This window comes from Euprymna scolopes, chromosome 7 (genome assembly GCF_053919585.1).
Source record: "Euprymna scolopes isolate OS-2025 chromosome 7, ASM5391958v1, whole genome shotgun sequence".
In the NCBI taxonomy this organism is placed as follows: Eukaryota; Metazoa; Mollusca; class Cephalopoda; order Sepiida; family Sepiolidae; genus Euprymna; species Euprymna scolopes.
This window is the reverse complement of record NC_136488.1, coordinates 103090481-103109227: the sequence shown is the minus strand read 5'-3', so window position 1 is coordinate 103109227 and position 18747 is coordinate 103090481. Positions and strand designations below refer to the sequence as shown.

General features: G+C 34.0%; 1 protein-coding gene across 1 annotated transcript in view; it reads right to left on the bottom strand.

The window, feature by feature from the left end:
• The window catches only part of LOC145280310 (uncharacterized), a 104272-nt gene that overhangs the window by 51769 nt on the left and 33756 nt on the right, over window positions 1-18747 (bottom strand). The window contains exons 3-5 of the mRNA XM_080132080.1: window positions 15771-15833; window positions 9707-9769; window positions 9316-9360 (exon numbers count right to left, since the gene is read on the bottom strand). Of these exons, the coding sequence (XP_079988206.1) occupies window positions 9316-9360; window positions 9707-9769; window positions 15771-15833 (171 nt within the window). The remainder of the gene's footprint in view (window positions 1-9315; window positions 9361-9706; window positions 9770-15770; window positions 15834-18747) is intronic.

The following is an 18747-nucleotide window of genomic DNA, read 5'->3' as shown; positions in this document are numbered from 1 at the left end:
TTCCCACCAGTTTTGGCAAATAGCAAACAGGATCCTAAACAGAAGTGTGTGCGCTATCCCAACTATCATCAATAGACCTGAGGTCATCTCGTCAGTATCAGACAAAGCCAAACTCTTTGCCAATAACTTTGCAGCTAATTCCACTCTATGCGACCAAGGCCGTCACGCCCCCGTATTCCCTCCTGTATCAGAAAACACGGTATGCGACATCCAAATATCTGTGCGTACTGTTGCCAAGCTAATCAAACATCTTGATTCGAGTAAAGCAACTGGCCCCGATGGCATTCCTATTATAGTGCTCAGAAAATTCAATCAGAACTAGCTTAGAAAGCTGTTTAAGCATTGTATTAAGGAGAATTGCATCCCAATACACTGGAAAATCTTATCAGTATGCCCAGTATTTAAGAATTCAAGTGGTCGGTCTTCTCCCTCTCAGTACAGACCTATAAGTCTCCTGTGCGTCATGAGTAAGTTACTTGAATCTGTGTTAAATAAGAAAGTAGTCAACCACCCCAGCAAAAATAACCTTCTTAGTGACATGCAATATGTTTTCCGTTCTGCTATATCTACAGCGGATGTGCTTACAGTTATTTCTCATAGGATTAGCGAATCGCTCGACAGAGACTTTCTTTCTAAGGCAATTGCTCTTGACATATCAAAGGTCTTTGATAGGGTAAGGCATAAAGGTCTACTTCTCAAGATCTCCAGCTATATTATAGCTGGAAATGTTTTTTTCAATTATTAAACCATTTCTCTCTGATAGGCGTAATAAGAGTAGTGGTTAATGGGCAGAAATTAGATGCTCATAGTATTAATGCTGGAGTCCCTTAGGAGTCCATCCTAAGTCCAACTCTCTTCCTGAATTACATCCTTACATCATTAGTAGACATTTTTGCTGACGACACTAATATCTATGGCAGCACATCAATGGCCTTAAACGAACAAGTTCTCTCTGGTTCTCTCTCCGCTGATATTGAACATGTGGTACAATGGGGTAAAAATGACTGGTTACTTTTAATGCATCTAAAACCAAAATTCTATGTTTGCATCATCAACGTTTTGATCCCCATCTGGCATCAATTGAAATGAATGGTTCTCGTCTTGGGGAGGCTCCATATTTTAACAAGCTTCTGGGCTTGACCTTTACTCCTGATCTAAAATGGAATACGTACGTCAAATCCGTTGCCAAGGTGCTGGAAATATGATGGGATCCTTCTATCGTTCCAGTAGATATCTACCTGCTGATGCAATTCTCTACCTATATTAGAGGAAGATACGTCCAAGGATGGAGTATTGCTGTCACATCTGGGCAGGAGCTGCTAGGAATACCTGATCCTGCCTTGACATAGTTCAGAATAGACTTCGTAACCTAGTGGGGGATGCCCTTTTCTCTTCCCTGCAACCTCTTTCTCACAGAAGAGACGTTGCGAGCCTGTATGTTATTTTTGTGGCAAGTGCTCCTGAACTCCAATCTATAGTCCCCCCTCGCCAAACATTCACGAGAAACACTCGTTTGGCTGTAAACACTGTCAATAATTTCCCCACTTTTTCTGTGCCTAAACCTAAACGTAAATTCCATGAACAAAGCTTCTTTCTAAGAACTACACACCTGTGGAACTCTCTTCCGTTTACCTGCTCTCCAGCTGACTACAATATGGCTGTCTTCAAGTCCAATGTAAACAAGTTCTTGATGAGCCGTTCCCCTTAAGTAATCCAATTTACCAAATTTACACTTCTAACGATTACTATGATATTGCCCTTTCGACCACTGAACACTCTTTAACCCTTATCCTCGAGTGGTATCTTGGCCTTGATAAGTGGTGATTCCTTTGTAAAAAAAAAACGATCCAAGGATTAACTTCCTGAGGTACACCCGCATTAACATCAGGTTGTTTAGATGTACGGCAATCGAAGATCTTTCTCGTATTCATTCCCATGAGAACACCTTGTGCCAAACGTCGTCAAACGCTTTAGATATCTCAAGCTTTATCGCCTTAGCTTTACCAGCATTATCTAGTGTACGGCAAATACGTTCAGAGATAACCGTTAGGATATCCGTAGTAGAATCTACTCGTCTAAATCCATATTGGTGGCCAGTAAGAAAGTTAGCATTAACGAGGTGGTGGTTTATCGCTAGATTAATTGATGATTCATGGTTCATGATGCATATTTATATATATAGTAGAACCCAGGTATACGTTTTTTTTTCAAGTTACGGTGTAGAATACGATGTTTTTATCCGGCTTTTGATCATGGTATTTGCCCGCCTTACCTATTTATTTATAATGTTATTTGATTATATACATGTGTATTAGATACTGTACTGTATTTTGTTACTAATTTTAATGCCGTATCCAAGGGTTCTAATATATATATATATATACATATGCGCGTGTATGTGTATTGCTGATTTACATTATTTTCAAATCATATTCCAAGTATAAAAGTATGCTACAGTTGTTAACAGCTATTTCAAAACGAAGTTTATTTCCAGTCGTGCAAGAATAAAAAAAACTTGTCCAAACATTTCTCTTCAGAAGAGTTTTCCCTTGGCATATTTTTATGTACCCAGAAAAACCACAATTTCTAAAAAAACGTTCGAGAATAAACAAAGCAAATTAAAATCGCAACCATAAATTCAATCTCAACTACTTCGTTAAGATGTTAAATTATTTGCGTATCCAAGTACGCGTAACTTAGAAAAATCTGATGTGACTGGACGGTTTGTAATTCAAATTATGTCCGACATCCACTTTAGGTAAATGGGCTTCTCATTTACTCTTTATGAGAAGTATTTATATTCTTTAATATTTTACTATTTTATTGTCGATAATTAGCAAAATGATTTGTACTTTAAATTCAAATGCCACGAGTTTCTTTAAAGATATATAATATATATGTATATATATATTTATCATCAGCACCTCCGTCCAGTCTCGAAAGACAATGGTAAGATTATCTGCGCATGTAATTATGAGGCAAGAGTTGCGCAATCACAACCAAATTTTTACTGAACCAGCACTGCTTGAGTCCAGTGGCAAGGAGAAGGACAGGACAACCGGAAACAATGTCGAGATTAGCGGAGAGCACAGACAGGACCTAGAAGTCCCAAATTGTCACCCATTTTAGTATTGGTAAACGGTGTTTTATATTTATTATATATTTATTTATACATAACTCATCGTATATCAACGTGCTTTATACTTACATATACATAACACTAGATCATGTGCAAATATATATTTTATTTATATTATATATATATATATATGTATATATACATATATACACACACATATATATACATACACATACATATATATACATACACACACATATATATACATATACACACACACATATATATACATACACACACATATATATATATACATATAAGTATATGTGTGTGTTTACAGTTCGGTAATCTACGCATTGTATATATTCTGTTATCAACAAGCTGCAATCACTAAACTCTTGGATTCTCTCCAGAAAATTCAAGATCAAAACAATAAAATGGACCAGACTTATGAGAAAAACAACAGCTCGTTGTATACATGTTTTTTGTGAATTGCTTTTTGCCTTAACATCGTTCCAAAACGTTGGCCGCGCGTTCTTTCGGAGAGGGAGAGAGAGTAAAGGAGAGAGAGTAAAGGAGAGAGAGGAGGCACTTTATATTGGATCACGCCAACATGAAACAAGATCCATGCAGAAAAATTCTCGTAGCGATTCGATCAGCCGCTGTTTTTTTTTTTAAGTTAAAAGATAAAAAAGATAAGAAAAAATAAATAAAACTTTGTCCAATAACTAAGTTCTGATAATCTTGTAAATATCAGAGACTGGACAACCATGTAACCTTTTATGTCATTGAATGATAGAGCGTTCTAACTAGGCAATATATACTAGCGGGATAAAGTGGAAATTTCATGGTGGCATACCATGAAATGTAATTTGCTGAGAAATTAAATATATATTTTAAACAAGCTGAACCTGGCGATACCTGAAATTATATAAAGTTTTAAAGAGATTAATATTTTTAATGTATCTATAAACTTCGCAAAATTACGTCTGAGCCTTTTCGTTTAAACCTGGTTTGGAACTTGATTATAAGTGTTGTACTTTATATAGGCCACACACGGTAACTGGGTCCCTTTCGGCCCCAGGCTTAACTTGTAGGAGATCTCGGAGAAGTAGGGGACACCAGAGGTAGTGCGTTATGGCCCACCGATGTGTGGACATGCTCTGGCACACTACCAACCTCTACCCCCTATCTTGTGGCCTTGTTTAGGCGAAGACTAGGGGAACTAACCCCAAAATCAAACACCACTGCCTGGTTGGCCTTATCACAGTAAAAGGCTTAGAGATGGGAACTCTGACTTCCAATCCTACTGCTGCCTTGCAGTTTTCCTTAAACGGCTATGGAACCTCATCCAAAATGAAAAGGCAAGTAGCGGACACGATAGGGCGACTGTTTACCTCGCTAAATTACTTTTGGCCAGAAGCTGCGGCTTCCTCTGCTGCCAGTCTTCGCGGGTTCGCTACACTGAATATCAGCATTGGAGGTTCAGAGGGTGTCTACCTGATGTGCAACAGATGCTGCACCTAAACTGCGCAAGCAAGTTTGGAGCCAAAGTGGAAAGTCCTGTGGTGATGGAGTGAGACTTCGCCAACACCGAGAGATAAAGCATTCAGGCCCCAACTAGTCATCGTCAAGATTGACAGACTGCATGATGATGATGATGATGATGATAATGATGATGATGATGACTTTATATAGGAAATTATTTGTAAACATTAATGCAGTTTGTTTAGACTTACCTATAATTCTTTTGCAGGTCTATTTTTGTATTTATTTAAATATTAGCATTCCATCTATGCAGTGAAATTTGCATTAACTTAGTGTTTAATGTTTATTTATTTCTGTTTGGATATGAGGTACATGAACATAAGTTGTTTATGAATAATACCAAAACCTATTTTAGCTGAAACTATAATGAACAAATCGAAAAGTTTCTATAAAGTATCATAGATTTTAATTTGATCAATAATATTTGTGTTTGTCAAAGTCACATACATACATGGATATATTTTGCTTCTAATATCAGTTGTTATAAGCCTTTTCGAAAGTCAGCTCAACTTAAGGCACATGGATAAACAAGTCAGAACAAGTACGTAGAATTTTTGCATGAAACAATCAAGAGTTTCTGCAATATCATTTTAAGTAAAACAAACAGCAACAACAAAAAAGCAGAAACACATAAGCAATGTTTGGCGAGGAAATAATCAGTATTGTTTAATGAAAGAAACTGCCGTGCATTAAGGAACAAATTGTATTTTAAATTACTTTACAAAATAAGTCTGAGAAAAAGGAATGGAATATAAGCTTATGCTATAAAAAGGAGTTGTATCATAAGTGATATTATTAGTTTTTAAAGTTTTAATAGTTTTAAATGTAAAGTGTTATTTCAATGGTTATAATATACTGAATAATTTAATTTTTGCTAGTCATCGTAGAACACGATCGTAGTTAATGAAAATGAAAAAATTCAATTATTTCATGTTTCGGAATTTTTTAGACGAATAGTAAGAATTTGGATTATTTTAATTACCCAGAATAAGCGAAATCTTAAGTAATTAAGGATTGCATAGAGAGAGAGAGAGAGAGAGAGAGAGAGAGAGAGAGAGAGAGAGAGAGAGAGAGAGAATTAGATAGACAGATTAAATATTACAAATTTCACAACTACAGTGAACATTAACGATCAAGAACTTTCTGATTTTCTCTCTTGCTGCCTGGTGCATGTCGTGCAACGAGGAAAAGCTAATTGGTTAATTTTATTACAATTAAAACCAAGCTTCTCATTTTCCATTAGGATCCTTCCTTTGCTCTAGTTGAAATGAATCATCTCCATCAGGAAGCCTTTGCTTTGATAGGTTAACTCCAGGTTTGAAATGAAAGACTTCTATCAAATCTGTGGCTAAGGTCGCTGGAAAAATGTTTAATGATTTTACTGCTTCAGAAAATATCTAATTTCAGACGCAATGCTTTACCTATATTCGTCGAATAATGGAGGACTGTTACATCATCGAGAGAAGTGCCATTAAGTGCCCCCTTCGCTATCTTAGCAGATTACATAACCGATTCAAAATCTAATTTGGGATGCCCTCTTCCCTTCCCTACAACATTTTTTATCACAGAAGACAAGTTGCTAGATTTTCTATACGCTATCGTTATTTTAATGCTTAAATATTCTCAACAAAATATCATTAGTTACAATCACTTTAAATTGTTTTTTACCTCTGTCTACCAAACACTGAACTAAATTAAACTTCTATAAATTTTCAAGAACTATCCGTCTCGCGAATACAATACTTCGATGCTGCATACCACATTACTAAGATATGGTCGTTTTTAATTAAAATGTTAACAAATTCTGTTTAGCTTTTCATTAAAATTGCATCATACGGTATTTTTGGACGAATACTTAACAGAATTTGATTCTTTCCTAGAAAAGAGAAAATTCGTGTTAATCTCAATGGTCGTAAATCTAAACAACATGATCGTGTCTGAGATAAACATAGTTGCTGATGACACCACACCTTATAATAAACATGAGGGACAAAATAATATATATATATATATATATATATATATATATATATATATATATATATATATATATATATATATATATATATCCAAGGCAATAGCAGAAGCCTTAGACAACAACCTATAGTTTATTAGGGCCGTAAATTGATGGTAACATTTAACGCTATTAAACCTAAGCTTCTCCCCTTTAACAGTTATAAAGTAAAACATTTTCAGCAACAGATTGTCGTGGAAAATAATGCTCTATCCCAGAGTTCACTGTTCAAATTTTTCCGCTTAATATTCACAGGCAATATAAATTGGGTCAAATACACTGAGGACTGCTGCAAAATAGTGGGCTCCCTCTACTATGCTAGAGAATTATTAACATCTGAGAATATCTTATACTTCTACAACGCCACTATTCACCCATACATCAAGTATTGCTGCCATATATTGGCTGATGTACCTACTGATAGTCTCTTCCTCTTCGAGAGAGTCCCCAAAAGAGCCTTCAATCGAATAGGTCCGCTATTATCGGCTAAACTCTAAACTCAATCTCATCTCCATAATGTTGCATTCCTATACGCGTGTTTCAAGTACTTTAATCGAATGTGTTTAAATAAACTCATAGCATTTGTGCCCCCTCGACGGACAAACTCTTTACCAACCCAAAACGCAACAAAACACCACGCTTTCACTATTGAGGTCCTTAAATACTAGAAAGCCTTACTCTATACACGTTTTCTGCTTTTTGGCTGTATTGACATGCAAAATTTTAAATGCAATGTAATCAGACATCTTGCTATTCAACTCCCCACAATTCCCTGTTAGACATTATCCCAAATAATAACCCCTTATATCAAAGTGGCAATACGCATTGTTTGGACTGAAAAAGAGTAAAAAGAAACAAAACATTTTGACCAGTTTAAACTATCATGTCTAATCTTTTCACCGTTCATCTGACAAATTCATCAATCCTTATTCTCAAGTGGCTGTTGGACATTGAGTTAAGGTGACTTCTTAGTAGATAAAACACAATAATAGAGTTAAGTCTCCTATACTAGTATTGTCCACAAGAACTTATGACGCAACATAATCTCTTCTCTTCTCTTCTTCTCTTCTCTTCTTCTTCTATCTTCTATATAAATAAAATGAACTCATTTTTTCACGTCGGATTTTGACCTTAATAGGATTAAAAATCAAGATATTTCATGCAAATATAATATGCACAAACGGCAGAACAATATCTGAGGTGTGTTATAGGCTTATTATTTCTCAAATTCCTCGATAATCTTAGATTTCTATAGTTTTTCTGCTGAGAAGTCACGGCCAAAATCGGTTAAGATCAATGGAAGTGGTAAAATATTTTCTCTCTAATAAATTCCTCCTCCCCCTGCCACCACTTAACACCGTTTGGGGATCGTTCACAAGGAACAGTTGAGAAGAAAACACCGGTTTGGCTTCGTAGTTCTTTCATGTGAAGTTATTTAAAATCACTAAACTAAGCTGCAGTGCTCTGTGGCGTAGTGGTTAGCGTGCTGGACAATTTACATTATATTTTCACGTTCGCGCCGACCTACCGTAGTCGTTTTTTTTTTGTTTTTTTTTCCTAAACAACTGGAATGGACTTTTCTTGGTGGCCGAACTGTTAACGTTGCGGATGTTTTTTTTTGTTGTTTTTTTTCACACTTTATTTTCCTACTTTTACTCATGACTCCGGGTTTAATCCTTCCTACTTACCTACCATAACATTTTTTAAAACTCCCCCCCCGTCCCGGAAACAAACACTCGGGCAACGCCGGGTACCCCCGCTAGTTAATAATAATCTGTTCCAGTAATAGTCTTCTGGAAGCTAATGGTATTTAGTAATAATCTGTTCAAGTAATAGTCTTCTGGGAGCTAATGGTTCAACTCTATGTACGTGCGACACTAAAATTACAATGATAAATTATTTAAGAATTCTACATTCCCCCTATTTCGCACGTAGGTTGCTGCAACGACACCCTTTCTTTTTTATGAAATAATACGAACGTTTAAATTTTTATTATTATTTCAAATCTTAATAATTAATATTTATACATAGTTTAAAATGAGATTAGCACTACTTATGTAGGATTCAGAGAATAAGACTACGATGTTTGGGGCATTCTTCATCCCTATCCATCTTGTGACGCTGATGTTAGGGTCCCTCTAATGAAGAATAAAAAAAATGTGTTTCATTTTGTCTGTTTTACGACATATTACACTTTTGAGTATTTTAATACGGAAAAACAATACCTTTTGTATAATATCCATTAAACATTCTTGGATGACCGGAGAGGGATTTAATACTCAATGGTATATGTGAACGTGACAGATCCGACCGAATTTAAACTCGATAAATGAGTATCGGGTCTCTTTGACATTAGGCCTACTATTATAATTCTATTTCATCCTGTGCCTTTTACTTTTAACTAATTAACTTTGATTTATTTGAACCCGAAAGTTGACCTGAAAAAGAAAAATATGGTACAATGTAAGGAGTTCTTGTAATGATATTGCCAATCTGCTTGAAGAAGTAACGAAAAATACCGGAAAACCTATCGCAATAAGCCTACTGACGGTAAATTGTATTTACTTATGCTTACCAATATTATTCTGAAATACAAAAAAACATTGCATAATATACACATGTATCTATAAAAACAAAGAAAAAACAAAAAAAAAACAAAACAAAGTAAACTTACTTAGATGTGCTGACGTTGTATTTGGTGCTGTAAAGCAAGTTGAACCTAGAGAATGGAATGATTAATAAAAGATGTTGAACACGAATGCAAGAAAATATTAATTAAATTATGACAATGTCTTACCAAATAAAAGAAAAAAATGTAAAAAAATAATAATAGATAATTTATAATCATTTTGCTTGTGCGAAAAAATATCTTATAATTATAATATAAAAATTTATTATTTCATACTTATTCTATTTGTTGTGTTAATTAAATTTACGTAATTATTGCATTATTATTACTGTATTTTTAGTTTTGTAACCGTTCTTAATGAAAAAAAAAAATATTTTTAAATGAAATTTAGATAAGAAAACTTTTACATGCATAGAATAAAACAAATAAAGCTTACATGAGTTATTTCCCCTGTTTGTGATGAGAGTCGATTCGAAAATACTGGTTTCCGTTTGAAAAACTGAAATAGTAAAAATAGTTAAAACCAAAAGAAAATGCGTTTAAGTCAAGAGTGATGTTTAAAAAAAATAGGGAATAAAAAAGTGCTTCCCTTCCGTCCCAGAAAACAACAACAACAAAAAAAAATCAAAACTAAAGCAAAACAACGACACGGAAAAACCAAACAAGACAACAAAAAAAAGTAATAAAACAAAGTGCACCAGTGATAAAACCTCAATGTTTTCTTTGGCGTAAAGTAAATGATAATAGATCTGTAAATGGGAACATTTAGGATATGAATATATATATATACAGTATTGAACATCTCTCTCTCATATATATATATATATATATATATATATATATATATATATATATAGTGTAAACTTTTGTTGAAAATTAAAAGACTCACGTTTTCTTTTTTATAACCTTCGTTTATTTCCTAGATTTTTCCCATTACAGCTGTTTCATTGATGAGTAGGCAATTTTATGATTTATGTTTCTTTAAAAATATCCTGTCCCCATCAACTTCTTCAGATGTTTATCCATTAGATTTTTACAACAAAAGGTATATTTTTAACATGCTGAACATATATATATATATATATATATATATATATATATATATATATATATATATATATATAGAGAGAGAGAGAGAGAGAGAGAGAGAGAGAGAGACACACACACACACAGACGTTTACAAAAACTTTTGTATAATATTGCAAAACTATTCATACGATATTGCAAAATTATAAAACGAAGATATTGTGCCGTGAATATAAAAATTAATTAAAAAAAAAAGTATATACATATGATGTTTTTGAGTTTGTTCATCGAAATACGGACCAACATTTCAAAAGTATTTAAACGTGTAAATTTATTATGTAATTTTTATTTTTTATCAGTGAGATTTTCATTAGGTACTTTTGCACTTATTGTACCGCAATGAAATAAGAACGTTATTATATATTAAAAAAACGCGGGCTTTGCTAACTATTCTGTACTTTTACCTCACAATTAAATAAAAAAAGACACTGTAAAAATTAATTTAACTTTAAAAATTTCTCTAAAAAAAAAGAAAAAAAAGCACTGTCCGTGACTTTGTAGAAGCACCAAATCTTATCTTCAAGTTTAGCCACCCCGTGTTTACAAAGTACCAAACTTAGTATCATTTTAATTTTTTTTTTAATTTTCTTCCTTTGAAGATTGTAACGCTGGGTATGGGGCAGCCAAACCAGCTGCTAACATTGCCCTGCTTTTTATTGAATCCTCGTTGTTCCCTTAGTATCCTCGTTGTTCCCTTAAGTGCAATTGTCTGGATCTCTTTTGCACTTGGTTCACCAGGAATATTAGTTAGGTAGGACTTCAAGTTCTTCTTCATAAGCCCTGTGGCACCTATAATAACTGGTATGATTCATATCTCTCTAAGATTCCAGTTTCTTTTCATATCATACATGAGACCTTGCTATTTGGTATGTTTCTCCCTTTAAGCTCTGTTCAGACCTCCATCATTAGGGTCACTCACTTCAACCAGGGTTGAAACTCTCTCTGACTTATTCCATATAACTATGAGTCGACACATCGAATTTTTTTTTTTAAATATGTGGTTTTAATTTATTATCTCACTATTATTCCTAATAGTTCTTATTTCTTTTAAGTACTGTTATAATTTCAGATACGCCATTCTAAATTACACCGACATAGCATAAACACCCTATTTTATGGACACCCCTTCCATAGCTATAACCCATTATTACATTCTTTCAATTAATGTACCCTATATGCTTCCAGAGAGTTTAATCACACATATTGCCCACATATATCACACCTACCATGAAAGATATGCTATACACCTACCTGCATTATTTAATAAAAAACTACACCCCTTCTATATCACAGAGATCAATTTAGTACTCCAAACAGCATCAATATTTTGTTTAGCTCCTAATGTCACTATCGCTAGATGTCCCATCCCTATTATGCTAGCAAGCATCTTCTCTCCTCTTCTGATAAGAAGCATTAGTCTTCGAAATATCATAGTATAAAGAGTTTCCACTTACGCTACACCCTAATTCATGTATACCCTTATTGAATAAATGAATATATATATGTATATATATATATATATATATATATATATATATATATATATATATATATATATATATATATACAGTGATTATCATATTTATTGGCACGGTAAAATAAAAGTTAAATTTTGTCTAATAAATTCTAAAAAAGGGATTAAATTAAAGAAAATAACAAAGTATATTATGTATTTTTAACTGGCCTTTCCGATGCAGCAATGGGATTTTAGAAAAAATAAATAACAAAGGAACAACAAACATAATTGCAAAAAACTCTTGTTCAAAATTATTGGCACGATTTATTTAATAATCAATTGTATAGCCTTTGGCCTTGATTACCTTCCTCAGTCGCTTTTCATAGTTTACAACCAAGTTGTTGCACTCTTCAGTAGTAATTTTAGCCCACTCTTCCTGACAATAATCCTCCAATTGAATAAGATTCTTAGGCTTCCTTTGCATTACCCTCAATTTTAATGTTCTCCATAAATTTTCAATTGGATTAAGGTCTGGGCTTTGTGATGGCCACTCCAAAACATTAATATGATTGTCCTCAAGCCATTTCTTAGTCAGTTTAGCCGAATGCTTTGGGTCATTATCTTGCATGAACCACCAACGACGACCAAGTGAGAGCTCTTTAGCAGAGTCTTTCAGGTTTTCATCCAATATTTTAACATAATCTTCCTTTTTTATGCTACCTGTGACCTTAACAAGTCGCCCTGGTCCAGAGGCAGCAAAGGATCCCCAAAACATCAAACTGCCTCCACCGTGCTTCACTGTGGGTATGGTGTTCTTAGGCAGGAAAGCTTCGCCAGATTTTCTGTAAATATAAGACACTTTATTATGGCCAAATAACTCTATAATAAATAACTCTATAATTCTTTTTTTTTTCTATGTTTCGTCAGTCCATAGAGCACGTTTCCAGAATGCAACATCTTTATCAATATGACGTTTTGCAAAGGCTAGCCTTGCTTTCAGGTGCATAGGCTTCAATAAGGGAGTCTTTCTCGGACGACATGCTTTTAAACCAGCTCTATTCAAAACTCTACCAACTGTATGTCGAGATACATTCACTCCAGAGGTGCTCTGTTCATCAACAATCTCCCCAACAGAGATCCTTGAGTTTTGTTTTACTTGTCGAACAATTTTCCGTTCATCTCTTGGGGAAAGAATCCTTTTTCTCCCTCTACCCTCTAAACTCATAACGTGGCCTTGCGATTTGAACTTGTTTATTATGGCTCTAACAGTGGATTTGGGAAGGTTTAGCTTCTTTGAAATCTTATCATAGCCCTCCCCATTGGTATGGCATGCTACAACAAGCTTCCTGACGTCTTCGCTGTGTTCCTTAGTTTTAACCATGGCGATTAAAAATTATAATTTAGTCACTTATAATAGTTTAAATAAATCGCTATCTAAAAATTATCTGAAAAAAATTATTCACTGAATTAGCGTTAAACAAGCATAATATGGCTATAAAAAGTTCAGAAAGCACGTAAACCGGAAATTGATTGATATTATACTGATACTAAAAGAAAAACAAAGCCGTGCCAATAATTTTGAACAAGGGTTTTTTGCAATTATGTTTGTTGTTCCTTTGTTATTTATTTTTTCTAAAATCCGATTGCTGCATCGGAAAGGCCAGTTAAAAATACATAATATACTTTGTTATTTTCTTTAATTTAATCCCTTTTTTAGAATTTATTAGACAACATTTAACTTTTATTTTACCGTGCCAATAAATATGATCATCACTGTATATATATTAGTATATAGTTTTACATCGTCATTAATTTATTTTTGAACTGATAACACACACACGCGTGCACACACACGCACGCACACATATATATATATATATGCTCTGTAGTTACATCTAGCTTTATAAATTAAATGACTGGTATGAATAAAAGGTGAAATATAATTGAATAAATATATTTCCTCATAAACGCGCACACACACAATCCCCGACGAGGGGAAGGTTCCAGTTTAGCCGCACTGATGAGTTGTGATACAACGAAACAGTACTTTATTTGAATATATTTAAGCCCTCCTCTTTTGGTAGAGCACTATCGTAAATGTATCCCACCTTATCTTATTTAAATGGCTATAAAGCGAGGCTCATCTTTATTAAAAGCAGCTCGAGCACTGTAAAAGCGGTAAGCGAGTGTTTATTTAAATGGACATTTGTTGAAGTCATTTGCGATCACCTATCCAATGGGCCGATGGGCAGAACGGCAGACTATCAACGCTATGGTTGTAGGTTCAATCCCTGGCTAGGATAAGGTGCTAGCTAGCTGCATTGAGGAATTGTGATAGAACATAACAGTACTGTATGTGGATGTCTCTCTCTCTCTCTCTCTGTACACACACACACACACACACATATATATATATATATATATATATTCAAGCAAATATTATTAAATGTAACGGAGACACATTGCTTTATGATTCTTTTTTTTAATTTTTAGATTTTCCGAAATAATCATGAAGCAAAGTGTCTCCGTTGCATTTAATAATATTTGCTTGAATGAAAAAATACTGCCTAACTATAGCAATTTCAAATATATATATATATATATATATATATATATATATATATATATATATATATATATATATATATATATACGAGGGGCGTGCAATAAGTAATGCCCCTGACCCACTTCCCATAGCAGTAGAGCAACGAAACTTGGCACAATTATTAGTCTTTCCTCGAGCACTCGACGCATTCTCGCTTCTGGAATGGTGTGAGCAACCTGGGAATCTATCTGGAAGGCACCTTATACACATGCAAATGGTCATGAATGATTGTTTCCACAGACCCTGTACTAATCTTGACATCCTGGGCTATTTGGCAAATAGTAATGCGCCGAGCTTCCAAAATGGCAGCTTCAACTTGGCGGACAGATTCCTCATCAATAGCAGAAGTGGGGGGGGGGACCAGGTCTGGGAGCTGTTTCCACAGACTTCCATCATGTTTGAATTCACGATGCCAGCGTTTTACAAGGTCATATGATGGGGTATTATCACCATAAGTTTCTTTCATTTCATCAAAAGTCTGTGGTGTGCGTCCTTTCAAATACAAAAACCGGATCACTTCTCGACATTCAACAGGCTCTATTTCACACCTGACTCAGTTCGAACACCTGTAAAACAGAAACCACAATTAGTTCAGAGCTGTAATTTGCCACATAACCCGTAGAGATATAAATCATTTCACATGCAAAATTTCAGCTAGATCAGACAACTGTAAGTGGGTCAGAGGCATTACTTATTGCACGCCCCTCGTGTATATATATATATATATATATATATATATATATATATATATATATATATATATATATATAGTCAGTCTGATAGGTAACATGACCACATTATTATTTGTAGATGTTACCACCTTCGCACCCGGCTCCCCAAACTTTTTTTTAAATAAGTTAGCTACAAACTATTATATGAAAAACTATTGCTCTATCTCAAATTTTGAGTGATATTAAGTAATATATTTTTAAAAAGAACCAATTCCGTGTGCGTGCGCGTCAACAATATGTATGTGCTTGATGATTTAGCTTATCAATATTATGGAATATGTACTCGAGGTTACATCGGCAGATATTGTTTGTTGTAGCATGATCCATTCCTTTCATATGAAAACAGCAACCAATAAAAATAAAGGTTCTTTAGTTAACTAGAATTTTCTGATTTGGTTACAGCTAGATTGTCCAATTAATCAGTGTGAATTGTTTCCCGCTCCCAAACATAACGTATAACCATATGATGATAAAGACAACGTATCACGGGTAAAATGTCTTTGGGATGCTTCCTGTCTTGTCTATCATCTTTAGTCGTTCACATATTTTTGAAATCATGTGTGTAACATTTTTTTATCTAAGCAAAATCATACCCCAAAATAAATAAAGAATTTATACCCACCAGTATAAACGGATACATTTTGGTCAAAATATAACAGGTAATCACCGAGTTCCAATGCTCCACCTGTAAAAGATAATAATAATAATAATATAAAAACACGTGAGTCGTTTTGTCGAACCTGGGAATATGCACAGAATTTTAAACAGAAACCTTTAATCAATTACTTGACCGAGCAGAGTATTCCAAAAAATTGACAGGTTTAATAGGATCTGGAGGCTACTATAAGTTAAAAAGAATCCGAATTTGAAAACAAAGAAGCTGCAACAGATCCTCAGTAAGAATAAGGACCTTATACTATCTGAAATATACAGATAGCTAGTTTAGCATTGCAACAAGTTTCCACACCTGCAAGACATGCTTACAATTTACGAAGACATTATTCCATTACGATTCGTTGTCCGAGCCTGAAATTGAGCATGGCATCTAATGAGTCGATTCCTAGAATATATAATAATTCCACTCATTTGCAAATCTCCATCTTTATAAAGAAGTCAGCTCACGTTGTGAAAAAAAAATCAACAATACTCCAATTCATTTGAAGTAGATGGTGAATCCAGATGTATCGAGTCTATCCACGACAGTACCTACTAAACAAACCCTGTAATATGGGATAAATTGCTTTCAGATACTTTACTAAAAAACGCACTAGCATCCCAATTGAAAAATTATGCAGATTTTACCTTTTGTGTAGAAACTATATATTTCGTGATGGGGTCTGATACATATCAAAAGAAAGTGCATCAGTTGTCTCCAGTAATAGTCAATCTGTAAAATACTTTGAGGAAATTGCATTCGTATCCATATTACTAAAGCCAGCAATGTGGCTACAATATATAGATTGCCACATCCATTCTCTGGCCTTACAAGGAATATGTTCAAAGATTACATTACTATCTGTCCATCTATACAGTTCATGATGGAAAATGAACAGAATAAATTATTGTTCTTAGATGTGCTGATAATTTATACTGGTTGAGAGTTTATAACATCTGTATACCGAAAGACAACTTTTACTGGAGAGTATTTAAATTCAGCTCCCATCATCTATATAATGTAAAGAAAGGAATCGTCTATTGCCTACAACACTGAACCAAAGCAATATGTAGTAACAAAAATACATATCAAGAGGAGATGAATAAGAGAAAACCTCTACCGAAAAAAAACTATACAGGGATCATAAAATCAGCTAAAAAATCTGGACCAGACACAAACCGACAACGTCGAAAACTCACCACGGTTTGTATACAATACATGAAGGGCTTTCGGAAAATTCCAAACAATATGCAATCCATACGACCTTAAGACAGTATTCAGGATCGACCCAATTTTCCTAAAACATCTTACAGAAAAAAATCATAACGAAAAATTGTGTATGAGATTTCATGTAAATATATAAAATATACAATGGTGCGACATGTTGTCCACTAAAAGTAAAGTTAGATAAACATCGAAAAATAGTTATACGTGGAAATATAAAAAAGTCGTGTATAGTTGACCATATATGGAAGAGAAAAGGGAAATTATGGAACGAAGTAAAAATTATAGAAAGAAGAACAGTGAAAATAAGAAAACTCAAAGTAGCAACGCATATGCCGGATGGCGATTAACTATTAAGCAAAATTACTATGTTCCTTCAGCTTCAAATAATATGTCATAACTCAATATAGCAAGTGTACATAGCTCATTTTCCCCCCAAAACATATACGCAGCCCAAGAAAGTCTAATTTGTATACGATCAGCGAAGATTTGCGTTAGTTTGAACGAGCGTTGAAGATAAAAGCAACTGGGCGTCGCAATGTTCTTCTGTTAAACCATACAAGACGCGCAGCCACGTGAAAGTTTTTAAGGCAAGCCATTTTTGCACACTCATTACACTTTTCTCTACAAAAGCATAGCTGATCTAGAGGAGTAAAACTTGAAAAATCCTTCTATTCTTTATGGTTGATTAAATTTCACGTGGAGAGATTATCACACGTTGGCGGAAGACCTTTCTTCACAACAATAATATGCTTTGTTCCAGTAAGTAGTGAAGCGTATAGATTACGGGCTTGGTAAACCATATAACAATGCAGTCCTGTAGATGCTTTTAATAAGTATTTCAATATAACCTACTAATTACCACTTATAATCACGCAACAAACAATTGGTCTTTGGATGGAGTCTTATTCTCAAGCATGTTGCGAGGTGTTCCAGAGTATTCGCCTGGATTGTGTCGTGTCAGGAAGTCGACATGACAATCTAATCTAATCTGTTTTCTCTCTTGTCCGGTGTCAGTAAAAAAGAACTGGCGTGTACTTCAGAGACGTTCTTCACTTCCCGGGCTTAAAGAGAATATGTAGCATTAGGGCAGGTCGATTTGCAACTTTTTTTCAGAAAATCAACATGGCACTGGTGATGATAGTTGAGATTTGATGTGATAAGAACAGATACCCAAAATTAGATTCCCATCTTGAACAGAAAATGTAGCATTTAATTTTTAAAATCGTGTAGAAAAATGCTAAAAATTCCTCCATTTTCATAGCATTTTTCACAACACTGACTTTGAAATTTCATTATTTTTATAAAATATTCAATTAAAATTGATATATTTATATGAAATATATTGAAAGAAAAATATATACATGAATTATAATTTTAATTATGAATCACACCTGACAAAATATCAACCTTTACTGCATTGATTAAACAAAAATTGTAAAAAAAAAGCTAATTAGCAACTAAGTCTTTTAAATTTCACAATTCAAAAAGATATGTGGAGATGTATTACACAATATAACAACTTGATACAAGTTACAGAACCATGTATTTTAATTTTTTATTAGATGCAATAATATAAACTTATAATAGAACTAAATTGTTCTTTATAATTTCCTTTGAGGAAAATGAAGGCCTAATTCGCTGGCATGATGACTTTGTAATAATGTGTATATGTCTTGCTTCCTGCCCATATACAACTTTTTGAGAAAAATGAATCAAA